Source organism: Trichosurus vulpecula, chromosome 4 (genome assembly GCF_011100635.1).
Source record: "Trichosurus vulpecula isolate mTriVul1 chromosome 4, mTriVul1.pri, whole genome shotgun sequence".
Classification (NCBI taxonomy): domain Eukaryota; kingdom Metazoa; phylum Chordata; class Mammalia; order Diprotodontia; family Phalangeridae; genus Trichosurus; species Trichosurus vulpecula.
In genome coordinates, this window is record NC_050576.1 from 102,336,855 (window position 1) to 102,354,192 (window position 17,338).

General features: G+C 40.1%; 1 protein-coding gene across 1 annotated transcript in view; it reads left to right on the forward strand.

Moving 5' to 3' along the window:
• The window catches only part of IPO9 (importin 9), a 34,384-nt gene that overhangs the window by 1,650 nt on the left and 15,396 nt on the right, over nucleotides 1–17,338 (forward strand). The window contains exons 2-8 of the mRNA XM_036755898.1: nucleotides 10,169–10,230; nucleotides 10,471–10,557; nucleotides 10,891–11,092; nucleotides 14,783–14,871; nucleotides 15,731–15,817; nucleotides 16,789–16,908; nucleotides 17,021–17,121. Of these exons, the coding sequence (XP_036611793.1) occupies nucleotides 10,169–10,230; nucleotides 10,471–10,557; nucleotides 10,891–11,092; nucleotides 14,783–14,871; nucleotides 15,731–15,817; nucleotides 16,789–16,908; nucleotides 17,021–17,121 (748 nt within the window). The remainder of the gene's footprint in view (nucleotides 1–10,168; nucleotides 10,231–10,470; nucleotides 10,558–10,890; nucleotides 11,093–14,782; nucleotides 14,872–15,730; nucleotides 15,818–16,788; nucleotides 16,909–17,020; nucleotides 17,122–17,338) is intronic.

Genomic DNA, 17,338 nt, shown 5'->3' on the forward strand with positions numbered 1-17,338 from the left:
TCTGTTTGCAGTGATTTGTGTATGACTTTGATAACTTCCCACATAAACATGAAACCTTAGCTTATTATGTTAAAATACCCAATAATTCCATTGTAGCCTTAATCTGACTATCTTTAGCAAAAATACATTGGTCTTATTTGAACAGAATGGCTCATAAGGTACCAAATGCATTTGAAAGCATTAGTCCTCCACTTCCTGTCTCCCTGGTACTTGGAACCAAAACTCAAATGTCTTCAGAACTCTGTAATTGATCAGTGCCACCGGTGGATTATAATACTGAAGTTATTTTCTATGTAACTTGATAGGAATGTGCTGTGAAAAAAAGAGTTGGTCTTATATGAAGAGATGGTCTTATATGAAGTGACCTATTGTTGTGTCTAGTGGCAGTGTAGTAAATGACTTAGATGTTCAGACTACCTGGAGAAGTGGTACAGGTTGCTGGAGCTTTAGGTAGTGGCTTGTATTCTTTTGGGAGCAGCTGTTAAAATTGATTCCATTTTGGTTTTTTTTCCAAAGTCCTTTAGAAATTTATCCTTTAAATTCAGAAACAAGAGGTCTAATTCTTCACTTGTCATTGTTCTTCTTGTATCCTTCCTTGGAAAGAAGACTGTGGTGATGGAAGGACTGTGCCCTTTCATAAGACTTATGATGGTCCCTTCTGTCTCTCCTTTCCCAACCCCTTGTGGCATTGGAGGAAGCTCTACTTTGCTATATAGCCCAGACAGATTTCAGAATATTCTCTCCAGGCTTGTTTTGTAATTGATTGATCTGCTCAACTTAAGCCAAGACTTTCTTACCTTTGTATCATCTCCTACTCTTGAGTAAGTAGATAGCACCTGACTGCCCAAAGCTAGGATTTAGCTAAATATTTAGGGCATGGATGTAACAAAGAGCATGACTCTAAGATCCTCTTGTTTCTTTTGTCAATCAACTGAAGGTCTCAAGTGAGAAACAGTTCTCTCAGTATTCCTCTGAAGATGCTTCAGAATGCTGTGATTTCTATCTTCTGTCCTAAAAAAATTGGTAAACAGCCTTCCTTAGAACTTAAGTGATCTTATGGTATAATCTAAAAGTTACCCTTGAAGTTCAGTTCCTTTGATATTTTTCTTCCTCCTCTCCCTTGCCCCAACTCAAGTGAAAGCCCAGAACGGGCCTCTTCTCTGATTGTTTCCAATTTTCCACTCAGCCATCACCCCTGTTCAGACACTCATCACCTCTTCCTAGACTATTACAGTAGCCTCCTAGTTAGATTCCTGGCTTTCAGTCTCTCCTCTCACAATCCACCCTCCATGTGATGGGGAAAATAATCTATTATCACTATTATCACTTGCCTTGCTCAAGAAGCTTCAGTGGCTCCTTTCTGCTTCTGGAATAAAATAGAAGCTCCTCAGCTTAGCGTTTAAAACTGTTCACATTATGACTTCATCCCACCGTTCTGGACTCGTTCTCCACTCCCACCCCTTTCAAGTGTTCCTTTAATGTACCTTCTAGCACCTCACTAAGAGGCAATATGCTATGTTAGATAGGGGCATTGGACCTAGAGGCCAGAAGACCTGGATTCAAATACCAATTCAAAGTCCTACTAGTAGCGTGACCCTTGGAAAGTCATTTAGCATCTCTGGGCTGTTTACTCATTGATAAAATGAGGCAGTTGAATGCTGAGGTCCCTTCTGGCTCTAAATCTGTGCACTTAGGATCATTCACTCCCCATCATAGTCAAAGTGGCCTACTTAATGTTTTCCTAACTCAGCAGTCTTGTCTCCCAACTCGGTTACTTTGCACAGGCTGCCTCCCATGTTCTCTTTTTCCTTCAAGGTTTAACTCATATGCCATCTCCCAGGGGAAGCTTTCCCGATCCCTTTAGTTGTTGATGTTCTCTCCCTCCCCAAATTAGTGTGTAGTTCTCTGTTTGTGCACATGTTGAATCTTCCATCGTAAGCTCCTTGAGGAAGGGGACTATTTTTCATTCTGTTTTTGTATTCTTAGCACCTAGTACAGTGCTGTGCTTTTTAGATTAGGGAATACAAACTACAGCCCCAAAGAATAGTCTGGTCTTGTAACTTGCCACCTAACATTTCCTACAGTGGGAAAAGTTGAGGTAGTTCCAGAGTGCTCCAAGCTGAGGTAGTTCATATGTGCAAGAGACAGCTGCTGAGGCCTACATTACCATGTCTACTTTGAGCCCACCTCCCAACCCACAACACATCAAGGGAAGTTTGCTGCCTCAGTCTGGTGTCCTGGGAGGATTTTACTGAACTGGGAGATGTGCTGCTTTGTTCCTTTATTTCCATAAGTTGAAGGCGGCCTACCAGATCAGTTTAAGTATTTCATTTAAAGACTATTTAACAGAATGAATCAGAGAAGGAAATCCTGGCAGCCTCATTCTTCACTTTGACCTAAGAGTTCATTGGGCCATGTGCTGCATAGTAACACAACAGATACTTCTGGCACAAACAGCTTTCCTAAGAGCAATGAAGCTTAATGGGAATTAGGAGTTTCTGAGAAAATACAAAACACTTTCACAGCCATGATTGCATTACTCTTAATGACGTGATAGCTGTGGATACTGAGAGTTTGTGAACTCCCAAGGTTTCTCAATTGTACTCTTAAGTCTGACATTCTCCCCTAGACTCTTCAGCTTTGTTGGCAAAGTTGGGAAGAAACGGTCTCCTTTGTTTTGAGTCTATGTCAGCTGCTTCTTCTTAGATCTCAATTTATTCCTATCCCCTCTTCTACATCCTTCCTCCAAGGCTAGCATCCCAGCAGAATGGAAAAGGAAGCCTTTCTTGTGTCAACAAACATTGATCCTTTAGACCAGAAGAGCACGGCCTTCATTATATAGATTGATCATCTCTCCCTTATTTCTTTTGGTTATTCTTTCTATCAGAAATGTTGTAGCATTTTCCTCATGGTCATTTCTCTCTTGATTCCCTATTAGTCATCTGTCCCTAATGCTTCACCACGATAAATTCTCTCTTTCCTCACCCTTGTAATATCTACCACTATAATATTGGGGGCTAGGGATGGGGTGGAAAGAGCTCTCCCTCCCTTCTCCTGGCTCTTGTTTGGTGCTCAAGATATGGCATATTGATTTCCCCATCTTAGCTGCCTAGAGAGATGATCCTGCCGCTTGAGCATTTGCTTTCTGGTTTTCATGGGCACTTTTCTGGCTCTCTTGCAGTGTAGCGTAAGCATTGTCCTCCTGCGAAGGGAGCCCCTCAAGGATCCAGACGCACTCCTGGGCATGTGGCGGGCACTGAGCCGAGCGGAAGGCGGCCGCGCTCGGAGAAAGGCCAGTGGTGGAGTTTTCTTTTTCCTTTCAGCTGTGGTTTTGTGGTGCCCCTGCTTCCTGGCCCCTGTGGGAAAGATGGAGCCGCTCTAGAGCTCTGCTTAGAACTCCCCCAGCCCTTCTTCCCTTATTCAAACCTCCATGTGATTTCCCCCACCAGTAGCTTAGTAAACCCTAATTGTCAAGGTGCTACCTAGTCCTGTGCCTCCGACAGACCCTCAAGACCAAAGCATTTCTTAACTTGTCCTCCGCCCTGTCCTCTTCCATTCTCTCCTTTGCCCTTTCCCTTCTAAATAAACATTTAAATGGAATGTGTTTGCCAAGTAGGGATGAAAGGAGAGAAGTGGGAACATGGATGACCAGACTGGCTAGAGAGAGATTAAAGAGACCAGGGGTTTGAGAGATGGAAAAGGACAATTTTAAAAGAGAGACTGGAAATGGGATTGGAAGTGTGCTGATAAAATGTAAAGGAAGCCTAGGGTCAGTGTTAAAACCAAAACTAACAGATTGGTGCTAGCCTCATTTCACCCTGGAAGCATTTACTCAAAATAATGGAGTTCCTTAATAATTTGTTGTAGTCTACATACCCTAAAAAGATAATTCTGTGCAACCCAGTTGGGAATATTCTCTTTTAATTCAATAACTTGATACAGTTCAAACAATCTCGTTTGCCAAAAACCCTGGCTATGGCTCCCTTGCCCAGGGATCAGAGAGGCACTTTGGTGCCCTTTCTCCTGCCTTCACCTAATTCCATTGGGTTGAATACAGCCTAGTGCACTGCTTTCTACAGTTAACTTTAGTTGTATCAGTCCCTCTAGGAAACATTATACACCGTCTCTGTTTAGTCAATGCCTGTAAGCTGTATTTTATCTCTTTAATAAGAGTCACCAGTGAGCAGGAACATCTGTATTGGTCAGTTTTAAAATAGTGTCGCAAAGTAGCTTAAAATGTTAGATTTATTCCTGGTTTCATCATTAAGAGAATTTGAAGTTTTTAAACTGATCCTTTAAATTTTGGTGCCTAAGTTTTGTTATGCAGAAATGAGAAGGCACCAAAAAGATAACTATTTAACAGTAATAATAGCAAATAGAGAATACTTTGTAATTTCCAAGCATTTCTACTCCTGATAACTATAACCATATGTGTGTGTGTGTGTGTATGGCTTATTCTTATCATATTGATAAACCATCTCAAGCACATAGGTGTAAAATGCCATGAACACAGTAGGTGTTTAATAAATGTTTGTTGAATTCAGTGGAGTAGGAAAGCAGAGGACTCAAACTCAGGGCATTAGACTTTAATCCCATTGTGCTTTTTAACACACCAGGCTGTAATGCTGCAGGAAATAGTTCTTAGAGCCCTGTGTCTGCAGAACTAGTCAGTAGGATTCATTCAGTGACTTAGAAGTATTGTGGTAGAGCAGAGTGTTCACTCGCCGAACCACAGGCAGAAAAACCTGGGCTCGAATCTTGCCTGATATGTTCAAGTTGTGTGAACCTTGCACAATTACTTATTCTCTCTTGGCCTTATTTTCCTCCACTAGAAAATTGGGATAATAATCCCTGTAATGCTTTACTTCACAAGATTATTGGGAGGATCAAATAAGACAACGTACACAGAATACTCTGCAAACCTTAAGATGATTTATGTATGTGTGTTACGCATTTTCATTATTAAAAAACTAAATATATTTTAACAGACAGGAAAAGGTTTGATATTTGAGATGGGAGTTATTCCTGAATCTCTCTGTATAGTCACCCCATCGACTTATCAGAATTAAGATCACAATTAGTTGTGGTTTTTTTTTTTTTAAGGAAGAAAGAATAATTAGAAAAAATATGGCATACACATCAAACAACAACGCTGAATTTTTTAAAGAGGTATTTGAAATTAAAAATGGGGAGTGGACAACAGAAATTAATTGCATCAACACTAATGATAATCATTTTATCCATTTTAACGGATGTAAATTAATGGCCACAGTGAGAACAAAAGAGCCCAGACTTACTTACCAGATGGAGAGAGATGACTGCCAAAGGCAACACCAGGTTAGAATATAAACTCATTGACAAAAATCTTACAAAGAGGGGTAATGAATGATTATAACCTGTATTATCTCTTAAAATAGAGAAAAGAAGTAGAAGATAAAATCATTTTAAAGAAAGCTTAGCAAGGTATCCAGCTAAGCAAAGTCATCACAGAGGCATTCAAATTTGAGAGTGAAAAGAGGACTACATGAAAAAGATTTGCAGAAATCATTTTAACAAACTTTTTCATCATCAGAAACAGTGGAATTACCACATTTAGACTCCACGTATACATTCCTAATTGTACTTAAGGAGAAGGTAGAAGTGTCAGTAAAGAAAACAAAAAGGGAAAAGCAGCTGGATTGAACTGAATATAGAGAGAGGAGCTCCAGCTGGAAGTGACATGGTTGTAAGGGCATTAGGGGACTGATACGTATGGTATCTGGAGGGAAAAAAAACAATAACTTAGATTTTAATTAATACCAAAAAAGGGTAGCCAAAAGACTATCAGTAGCTTCCTATCTGAGCACCTACTTTCCCATCTATACAAAATCTTTATGGGAATGATTTCTATAGAAGTCACTAGTATCAGGGAATAAGCAAACTTTCACAAGTAATAAATAGTCAATAACGGATGACATCTTTACTATTTCACAACTAACTGAAAGATGGAGACAATTAAGATCCCATTGTGTTTACTGTTTGTTAATTACAAAAAAAAAAAAAAAGGAAAAAAAATTGATTTGATAGAACAGAATGCTGTCACATAGGCACATTTTCAACAAAGTGTCTTGCATCCATAAATCAAAATCATTCAAGATACCTTGGAAGATGTAGCAGAAATAACTTGGTTTTTGTTCAGAAAGCCCTCTGATAAACATCAAGGAAGGTTTAAAACAGGGAGGCATATGCTTGCTAAAGATATTTTTCCAGAGAAAATTATAGATCCATCCCAGAATCCAGATCAGAGAGGACTCCCTGTAAATGACAAAGTCCTCTATTTGTTCCTGTTTAGTGATGACATGGTCCTAATTGCACCAAGCCCCAGAATATTACAGAGCCTTCTAGAAGAGACCTGTAATCACACTGGATTTTCCATCCACATAGGAAACACGTAGTGAGTGAAGAATGCTCATTACCCTGATACACATGAAGATGTATTTCAATATGCATCTGGATATACATCTTGTCGAATTTCTCCATCAGCAGAGAAAAATAAACCAGGAAGAGTGTCAGCAGGATTGTCGTGAGAAAAAAAAATTTATTTTTTTACTGATTCCAATCTACCCATAAAAGCAAGGGCTCATTTTTAAAATACTAACACTGTACCAACATAAGACATTCAACACATCTGCCCCCAAAGATTTAAAAATGAGGATCTCACAGAGGGCAAAGAAGAGGCTGTATTATCAAACCAATAAGCAAGTCTGAAGAACAGAAGTAAGAAACCTCTTTGAGAAGTGGTTTAATAAGAGACAGTGGGGTGGTCAGGTGGCAGGAACAAGAGATTACAGATGGACAGCCAGAGTGCTGCACTGGTGCAATCTCAGCAAAAAGCAGAGGAGGCTTGTAGCCTGTCATTTGGACCAAGCCCATGTGACAGGCTTGTTGGGGGGTTGTGGACAAGAGTAGCACAGGCATGAATGTAATGCAGAGTGCGTGGTTGGAGGGGACTCCTAAATCTTTAAGATTAGAGACCCATTTAAATATATTTTCATTTATTAGTTGGTGGCAACTGACAGTCCAGTAGTTGTAATGTATTGGGGGGAGAGGGTTAATTTATGATTTGGGATGAAGGAAAGAGTGGTGGGAAAATTGACATTTGCCCTTGTTTATACTGACCAACTCTCCTGCTCACCCATCTGATGAGTTTATATCATTTGATTGTGTTGGGTTTCCAAATCATTTTTTATTCTTTCTTGGGGTGTTGAAGCCACTGTGAAGTCAGTGCTGTTTCCCACCCTCCACTCATTTTCTAGTTATGCCTCTTAGAAAGCTAATGGCGATTTTTTTCCCAAATATTCTTCTCCTAGAGTTCAAAATAGAGATTAATATTATACCTTTTAACAGTTTTCTTTCCTATGTATAGTGGCCATCATTTCATTAAAAATCCATTGTTATTTAGAAGCAAATACAAGGAAATGGATGCCTTAGTTTTGGGGATACATAGTATTCCAATTTTCTATGCTGGGCTTTTCGTTACTGTTGTAATGTAGTCTCTTGCAGACTATCAGTGACTGGTTTTTCATGACCTCACTGGAGTCCTGTGATACAGGAAGCAATGTGGCTACCAAAAGTTGTGGTCCAAACATGAGACATTCCTCTGGGTGCTTTCTACAGCCCTAAGATAATTGCTGTAGCCCTGGATACAGCTATCTTGAAGTAAAGTATTCCTATAATCAACTGGACTTGACCTTTGGGGAGAAAGGGGTGGAGGAGTGAAAAGCCTGCTTTGTCTGCCTTTTGTAATGAGTGGATTCTAGGGGGAAGAAGAACATGATTAAAACCCTAGACATGGTTAGGTAGCTCAAGAGGTATTTCTGGGCTGGGGCAGGAACTACTCAGAAAACCTGTGATGGCAGCCTGTTTTCTGTTCTGTGCTGCTTTCCTCTGTTGCAGTGCAGTTGGATATAAGCAGATGGTTTACTCTTCTTCCCACAAGGCCTCCTTGTTATCCTCTTAATAGTGTCATGCTTGTACATTCGTCTAAGAGTATAGTCCTTCTGACGTGGTCAAAAGTCTTCACCTTCACCCAGCTTAGGGAGATCTGTTTCCAACCAAATGAGTTTAAGTAGTGCAGTTTCCTGACATTACTCCTCTGTAGCTCTCCCCTCCTTCCTTACCACTGAAAGTTTTGTTTTTCCTAAATGTTCATGTATTTGTTCTGTCCTCAAATTTCTTTTGGACAAATGTTTTTATCCTTACTGTAGTTCTCATTTTCTCAAACACAAGCCTATCCTTAAAATAATGGTCTCAAGAAATTGTGCTAATTCTGGAATCATTAAAACCTGAGTCAAGTTGGCCCATTCCAAATGGCTTAGATCTAGTTGAGTGATCTCGTGAACCATTTTATTTTGCAAGAGATCACAGCAAGCCATGCCAGAAATGTGCAAGAATGCACATTTAGTACCAAACCTATGCCAAAGTGATTTTTTTAGGGGCAGCTAGGTGGCCCAGTGAGTAGAGTACTGGCCCTAGAGTCAAGAGGACCTTTGTTCAAATCCAGTCTCAGACACTTGACACACTAAGCTGTGTGACCTTGGGCAAGTCGCTTAACCCCAATTGCCCTGCCTTCCCCCCTCCTAAAGAAAAAAAAAAGTGGTTTTTTAAAAATCAATGAATAAATGAATTTAGTGTCTATTTTGATTTTAGCATAAAAGATAGTATAGAGGCCATTGAAAATACCTGTTCTTTTGAACAGATTTCACAGTTGTTGTTTAGATGTCCCATTATTCTCTTGCTCAAATTACTTGAACATTCAGTACCTGAGGATTCTTCCTAAATTGTATTCAATTCAGCTGATCGAAATCATTTTCCAAATGTCAGTCAAAGGTAGACATTCAAAGATGTCTAAAATATTTTGGCCTGAAATCCTCCTCAAGTAAGTTTGTTTATGGGTGGCATGTAGATGACACCCCTCAACTAGACATGTAATTGTATAGACTACATTGACCAGATTATCTCTAGGAAATATAATGAATTTCAGAAGCTTCAGGAATAATTCTTCCAGTTTTTCTTTTTGTGATCTCATCACTAGTCTCATCTGGAAAAGGAGGCTGGCTTCTTTAATAACTCAGCTTTCTTTCTCTTGTGGTATTCCTGCTTAAAAAAAAAAAGAGAAAAGAAAAAATTGCCTTCTTCCTGCCAAAGTGAGATGATTGGTACCATAGGAATGCAACTGTAGCCATTAAGATTCTAACCATAGAACTCAGTGCTGCATATAGTCTTTGTAGTAATCTAGTCACTTGAGATACTTAAATACCAAGTGTTACAACAATAAGAGGTGTGATCATTTTAGTGTAGACATTTCTCTAATGCATAGTTCATTTTTAATACATATGCCAACATGATCAGTGTTGTTTTTTGTGCTTACTGACTCATTTTAGCTACATGGACAGAAACTGGTCAAGGGATATCAGGGCCTAGTTGGAAGTAATCAGTCCTTAGGCTTCCTACTAAAGACCTTCTAGGTCTGAAAGACTGCCTGCCCTTAGTTTTGAGTAACTCATCTTGAAATTGTGTTGCTCTTTTGGGTTTTTCCTCCTCTGTCTCTGCCCTCCAGACAATTAAATATTTGATCATTGTCTCTTTTCCAGTGTGAACCAATTCTGTATTTGAGTTTGGGGATAGCACCAATGGACCATGCACAAATATTCACTGTGCACAAATACAAACTGAAAATGGTTGGATTTCTTATAGCACTTCTATTTTTATGACCAAACTTGTTAAACCTACTTATCCCTCAGTTCTAAACCAGAGCTGGATGCCCAGAGTTTCTTCGACAGTCATCTGGTCTCTGCTGACATGCACATGTATAATTAACTCCTAGATTCTGCTTAGGGTGATCTTATAGTTCGAAATATTGATTACCTTAGGAGAAGTGAGGCTAGGTGTACAAGTAAAAGAACTTATTAGCACCACTCAAAGGTAATTCCACTCCATCCCATCCCCCGCTTTTCTCAGCCCAAAGAGTGTGTCTGAGTAGCAGACTCCTCTCCCCACCCACCCAAAAAAAGGAGTGACTGAACTGTTTACTAAAATCCTTTTTGTCACCATCACAGTTAATTCTCAGTAAGTTGTCCTGTCATTTCTTGTATACTCTTAGACTAATGATAAACTTTTTTCTTTTCAGAATTTGGAGTTCACTTAGCAGAGCTGACTGTGGATCCACAGGGAGCATTAGCTATTCGTCAGGTAAGCCTAGAGTGGTTTTCCTTTTCTCAATGATTGAGCCTTCTCATGGAAAAAGAGAAACCATAAGGCTATCTTTATTAATACTTGGGGAAATTTAGATCCTATTAGTCTGTGCTTCAGATGTTCTGGACAGACAGGTGTTTAATGTGTATGAAGTAAGAGGAAGGGTGTACGTGTATTCCCTTTGTGTCTTATCCATGCCTTATTCCCATGGAGTGAATTGGCTTATTTCCATTCCAGTTGGCATCAGTCATCTTGAAACAGTATGTGGAAACCCACTGGTGTGCCCAGTCAGAGAAGTTCAGGCCTCCTGAAACCACAGAAAGGGTCAGTAGATTTATTACATTTGTCTACCCGGGGAGGTATGTGGGACTTTCTGTTTTGAGAGATCAAGATGTGAAAATTCTTTTATACCCTGCAAAGATCTGAAAACTGACCCAACGGGGACTTGGGGAAGGGGTTGTGTCATTGGGAAGAATATTATTGTGACACAAGTATCAAATATCTGAATAAGTTGTTTGACAAACTCATCTAGATCTCTCTCTGGCATATTATGTGCCATGTAGCATATAAAATACATTCTTTGTAGTTCAAGATATGCTCAACATAACCTGGATAAATCACATAGGGCTAGGTCTAAAGGGAGGGTATTTCCTGCAGGCAAAAATTGTTATCCGGGAGCTGCTGCCCAATGGGCTGAGGGAATCAATTAGCAAAGTCCGTTCCAGTGTGGCCTATGCAGTGTCGGCCATTGCGCATTGGGACTGGCCAGAGGCCTGGCCCCAACTCTTTAACCTGCTGATGGAGATGTTGGTGAGCGGAGATCTGAATGCTGTTCATGGAGCCATGCGAGTGCTGACAGGTACTAAATGCTTCTGCCTAAGCAAGGACTTGCTCACGTTTTCAAAATCAGACAGAAGTATTTGCCCAGAGGCCTGTGGAAGGGATCAACAACCATGGTTGACCCTGACTGCATTTCTCTAACTTTCCCTCTCTGTATCTGCCCCAGATCTGTCCATTCTTTCTGGGTTATTGGGCTCCTGGTGCTGCTGCTGTACCTGCTGACTAGGGACACACTCATCCCTTCTTCTTATAACTGAGATAGAAAAGTATCCCTTTTCCCCTTAGTTTGGCCAAGACAACTTTGAAATTTTTGCAAAGAAACTCTTAATAGAAGAGTAAGAGAAATCAAGGCAAGTATATATATAGAAACAACCAGATTTACAAATGCAGATTTTTCGTCCTGACTTTGGGATGACTCTTCCTTTGGTCCTTTTTCATCACTTCAACACTATCTACAGTAGACACCTAAGAAAGATGCTCAAACTTTTAAACCAAGGTGGATTTAAACTGTGTAACCTTGGACTTTCCTCTGAGTCTCTGTTTTATCATCAGTATAGAAAAGTTAGATTCCACAAAGTCTCAAGTTCTTTTAGCTGAGAATGCCATGCTTTCAGAATGATAGACTTTCCCCTCTCTCTTAGAACCTTTTGTCAGGTATTGTCTGTCTCCAAGAAAAATGGACGTGCTTCTCACTGGTCAACTCCTCTGGAGGTGCCCTCACCTGCTCGGGTCCCACTTTCATCAGCTAGAGGAGAAAAAGACTTCCTTTTCTGGCCCCAGGAATTCTTCCCTTGAGTCCAGGTCATCTTGCACCAACACAGAAAATGTTTCTTTAGCCTCTGTCTTGAACAGTAGGCCTTTGGAAGATCTAACCTCTAACCTCACTCCTGACCTAATTGGTTTGCTTGCCATTAGCTACTAGGCATTCAGTTGCTAATACTGATACTAATACTTTAATAGGGCAGAGCCTCTTTAACTCTTGTCTAGGTTAGCATCTAGGTCTAGTCTCACTAATGGCCATGTGACCTCACCAATGATTACAGTTTCCCCTGAATTCTGTATGTATCATGTGAGGTCCTTGATATCCAGAAGAAGACATTTCTTTTCTACATGCTTCAAAACTCTTTCTCCCTTTTGAATTGGCTACTGAATTCATATTTCTTTTTTATCCCTTTTCTTCTTTTTTTTGCAAGTCAGTGGGGTTAAGTGACTTGGCCAGGGTCACACAGCTAGGAAGTGTCAAGTGTCTGAGGTCAGATTTGAACTCAGGTTCCTCCTGACTCCAGGCCTCTATCTACTGCACCACCTAGCTGCCCCTAAATTTTTATTTCTTGTCTGAGATTCTCACTTCTCATTTGCAGAACCAAGATAACTGATGGACACTGAGCCTTGCCCAGCTCAGGTTATCTGTTCTTTCTGTTAACCTAGATTCCCTTGCAGAATACTGTTTCTGCAGTCTTACTTAAGTATCTTAAACATAAATTAACAATATCGGGTCATGCTATTCCCTAATTGAGGAAGAGGCTCCCAACACCAAGCCTACTCCCTCCCCATTAACCCAAGAGAAGAGAGAGGAAGTTGTATGCTTGAGCTGCAGGTGAGTTTGAAGAATTCCCATTACTGTTAACTAAGAAGAATATCTTGCATATCTTCAGTATGGGTGTCTTCCATAATGTCATTTTGTTCTCAGCAAACCAGAGAAAACTGCCTTAGAACACTGTGTCTAGTTGTGCTAGAGAAACTAACCAGTGTAGTCAGATGGAAAGAACTTGGAGTTAGAAGGCCCTCCCTGTTCCACTGCTTAGCAGCTGTGGCATTGGAGACTCCTGACGCTCAATAGGAATTAAAATATTTACATTACCTCCTTGGCAAGTTGGTTAAGGAGTAAGTGAGATAATACATGTGAAAATGCTTCGTAAATTATAATGTGATGTAGGAATATAAAGTTATTGCTGCTGTGATTATGCCCCAAGCATGGAAATGCATGGAAACCGTACTTCAGTAATACAAGAGACTCAGGCAAGCATGTACGCAGCGGAGCACTGGTGTGGGGAAGAGACTATGGAAATGAGAGCATTACCATTTTCTCTTTTTTTCCACATTAGTCATGTTGTGAAAGAAGAAGCAAAACAAAAAGGAAAAGCCATAGAAAAAAAAAGTGAAAATAGTAGGCTTCAATGTGCATTCAGACTCCATAGTTCTTTCTCTGGGTGTGTATAGCATTTTCCATCATGAGTCTTTGAACACTGTCATTTTCTAAAAGACTTTGTAATAATGCCCCGTAACCCCTCTGGGGCCATTTAACAATTTTCTCTACATATAAGAGAACAATTTTAGGGCCACTGGAAATTTGCTTATTACCTCAGGGCAACTGGAACTCTTAATTGCTTTAATTTCCAAGCAAGCTAGAAGATGGGGTTGTTGCAAATGTTTCATCTTACTGATTTAGTGTTTCAGGTTAGTTTAGACGATTTAAGCAAGTTACCTTTCTGAGCTTCAAGCTTTTAACCTGTAAAAGTACAGTAAAATACTGCCTTTCAGAATTGATTGTAGGAGAGTAAATATGATAGCAAAACACTCCATAAAACCAGAAAATACTGTTGAACTAGATCATGCTTTGTCTTTAACATAACTTTTGATACTATTTATATGTAAGACATCAGTCTTATTTGTCACTTCCTTTGGAAATCATGGCGTAAGTATCAAACTCCTAAAGTACAAATCATAGGCCTATCTGAGATAATAAAGAAACTCAGTTCTCAATCTTTGACACTAATATTATAGACCTTGGTACTTAACCCAGCATTAATAAACTGTGATAACTTTGAAAATTGCACATTTTATTTGTGAATCATACATCTTATTTGAAAAACATCCAAGTGACTTTATGCCCCACCCCTCCGTCCTCTTCCCCTCTTCTTGTTGATGACATGATAGAAACAGGAAGTACATCTAGGCCCAATAAAGTGAGAAGACCTATCTTAGAAACTCCATTTTCATCATGATTCCACCCTTAATAATGTGGAATCCATAGTCCTTTGGGTTATTTTTATGTGCTTTGGTTGCCTTTTCTTTTTAACAGAGATGGGGTGACCTGTTTTTCCCCGATGGCTTATTTAAGTAACATTCTTCTGATTTATGGTTTGTCTTTCTCCACACCCATGTTAGAATTTCTGCTCCAGGTAGCAGCAACTTTTGCCTTCCAGGCTAACAAATGTCATCCATTATCAGTGTAATGGACTTTACCTGACTTCAGGGCCAAGCACGTCAGCATATACTGAACCAAATGGACCAAAACATCATGCCCAGAGAAAGTGTTAAAAGAAAATGAGATCAGAAAGTGGATTTGTTTATCAGAGGGGCAGCTATTAAGATTTTAATAGTAGAGGGTATGTCTCAGAAAGTGCAGTGATGCCCCACATTATTTCCAACAAAGACTTCTATGGCATCTATTATAACTTTCTTTGCAGTATTTATAAGAAAGATTTTTTTTTTCTTCCTAATCTCTCACAGAAGGGTTCTTTTACTTCCTCACTGTCATCTTTTCCCTTCTTATAAAAAATCTGCAATCTCCTGCTTCTTCCCGCACTCTAGAACAAGCCCACTGATCCCTAGTTCTCCCTTCCAAAAATTACACCAATGTCTTTTCTGGCATTTTATGGCTTTGGGGACAGTAGTTGGGGCAACAATAACGCTCTTTTCATTCTAGAATTCACTCGGGAAGTAACAGATACACAGATGCCGCTTGTTGCTCCTGTTATTCTCCCAGAGATGTATAAGATCTTCACCATGGCAGAGGTATGGAAGCTACCCTTCCTTCCGGTTAGCAGAAAGATAGCCAGCATTGGAGGCTGTAGAGTCATTGCCAGATACTTGCTGTTTAGCCAGTAGCCAGTCTCCAGATCACAATTACAATTCCATTGTTTTATTATAGAGTACCACTGAATGTGGTGGCACCTGCCAGAGCTGAACCTAAGTGATAGTTTCACTGTAATTGCCAGGGTTTGCTCTAGACAGAATTAACAGATGGACAAAGTTTGTCTTCAGCCTCATTTCTAACTCTTGGCATCCCATCCTCCATCTTTCCCAGAGGATGCTGAGATCTCTGTAGTCTCTTAGTGCTTTGATCTCAGCTAGCTGTTAAAAGGAAATCAATCTGATTAAATTCACACTAAAATATCTTAATAGAAAGCTGGTATGAGCCTCCCTAGGAGTCTTTGAATTAAAAAAGATGACCTTATAAGCCCAGAAGAATGAATCTTTAACAGCAGGACTTAAGGCACTAAGACAACACAGTGAGATTTTGTAATAGGTGTGTCTTGCCAGTGCTGCTCAGTGCACAAATCTGTCTACTTGATGTATGTGTGATGCCAATTTTGAGTACTAGTGCTATCTCAGTGTCATCTTTTCCTACATTCTAAACCATAAGATGCAGAGCCCTGGACATCAGGAAGGTGCTCCTATTTTTTCTCTCCCAAATCTTTCTTTTTCTGTGTATGGTCATCGTCGTATCTATATAGATTACCTAGTCCAAGTCAATCTAGAATGAGTTAAATATTCAGAATAATTCACTGCTTCCACTAACATTTATGCACACACATACACAGACACACATAACTCATGGTGGGTTGCTTATAGTTTGTAATCTTTCTTTTAGGTTTATGGTATTCGAACCCGTTCCCGTGCTGTGGAGATTTTTACCACCTGTGCTCATATGATCTGCAACATGGAAGAGCTGGAAAAGGTAGGTGAGACTTTGGGATGACAGTGACATATAAGACTAGTAGGTCACACAAAAGCCCTTATCATTTGCAGTTGTTAGTGTGTTGTGTTTTTTTTTTAACTAATCCTTCTTAAACTTATTTGATGGCAGTAACATCAAAAGTTTTGTCATATAGATTTTCCATTTTAACTAAAATTTGTATTTGCTTATAGTTAAATTTCCTTTACTTTCAGTAAAGTTTTCCGTCACCTAGCCTCGTGTCCTGTTATCGTCTTCTTGCCTCCCTTCAATGCATCATCAGTTCCTTGTGGCATCTGTCTGAAGCCAGAATAACTGAGGGCGCTGATCCCTTCATTTTAGAAGTCCCTTTGGGAGCCCCTCTTATTTTCATGTACATTTCAGCGTCTTTGCACAGACTGTCCCCTGGGCCTGGAGTGTAGTCCTTCCCCACCTCTACCTCCCTTGGACTCTCTGGTTTCCTGTAGAACTCAGAGTAGACCCCACCTGCCCTGGGCATTTCCTACTTCATTCTCCAGGTCCTAGCGCCTCCCCATCGAAATCACCTGGTATCCATATTACATATATTCTTTATAAACTCTGATATCTGCTTCTCTCCCCCAATAGAATAGTGTAAACTTCCCAAGGTCAGGGACTGTTTCATTTGGTCTTTGTATTCCCAGCAACAAGCATAGTGTCTGGCACAGAGTGAGCACTTTAAGGCTTGTTGACTGATTAATTGATATATCAGGTCTTAGAATACTCTTGGGGTGAGGATGGGAGTCAGAAGACATGAGGAGATTTGATCCAGGAGTTCAGGGGTTGAATTAGAATGGTGGATATGTTAGGCTGCCTGGTTAGGGGCCGATTATTTTTGAGACCCATACACATAGCACAGCCTGAACAGTGAACCTTCTTTGGGGGACTACGCACAAGAGACCCCCAAACAAAAGACACATCTAGATACTATGTCCATTGATTTTAACCTTTTACAGGGTGCGGCCAAAGTGCTGATCTTTCCTGTGGTTCAGCAGTTCACTGAGGCCTTTGTTCAGGCTCTCCAGATGCCAGATGGCCCCACATCTGACAGCGGGTTTAAGATGGAAGTCCTAAAGGTAAAAATTCACCAATACATTTAATAAATTCTCCTTCAGGGCGGGGAATAAGCCTGAATTAAGTAGCTCCTCCACATGATTTTCCAGTGTTTGGTTTTTCTTTTATTTTTAGGCAGTGACTGCCTTAGTGAAAAACTTCCCCAAGCACATGGTTTCCTCCATGCAGCAGATCCTGCCAATTGTGTGGAACACTTTGACTGAAAGTGCAGCTTTATATCCTTTTCTTGAAACCTGAAAGGGCCTGTTGCACCTCCTTATAAATCCAGAGCTTTGAGTGGTTATCCTTTCTGAAATGGGTTTTTGTCTTGCTTTGGGAAGTCTTTTACACTTAGAGTTTAAGATGTACTGGTAGGCAATTATATGAGAAAAAAAGAGAAAGCCCCTCACTTTTTTTCCCCTACTTACATCTATAAAAGTCCCAATTTTTGCC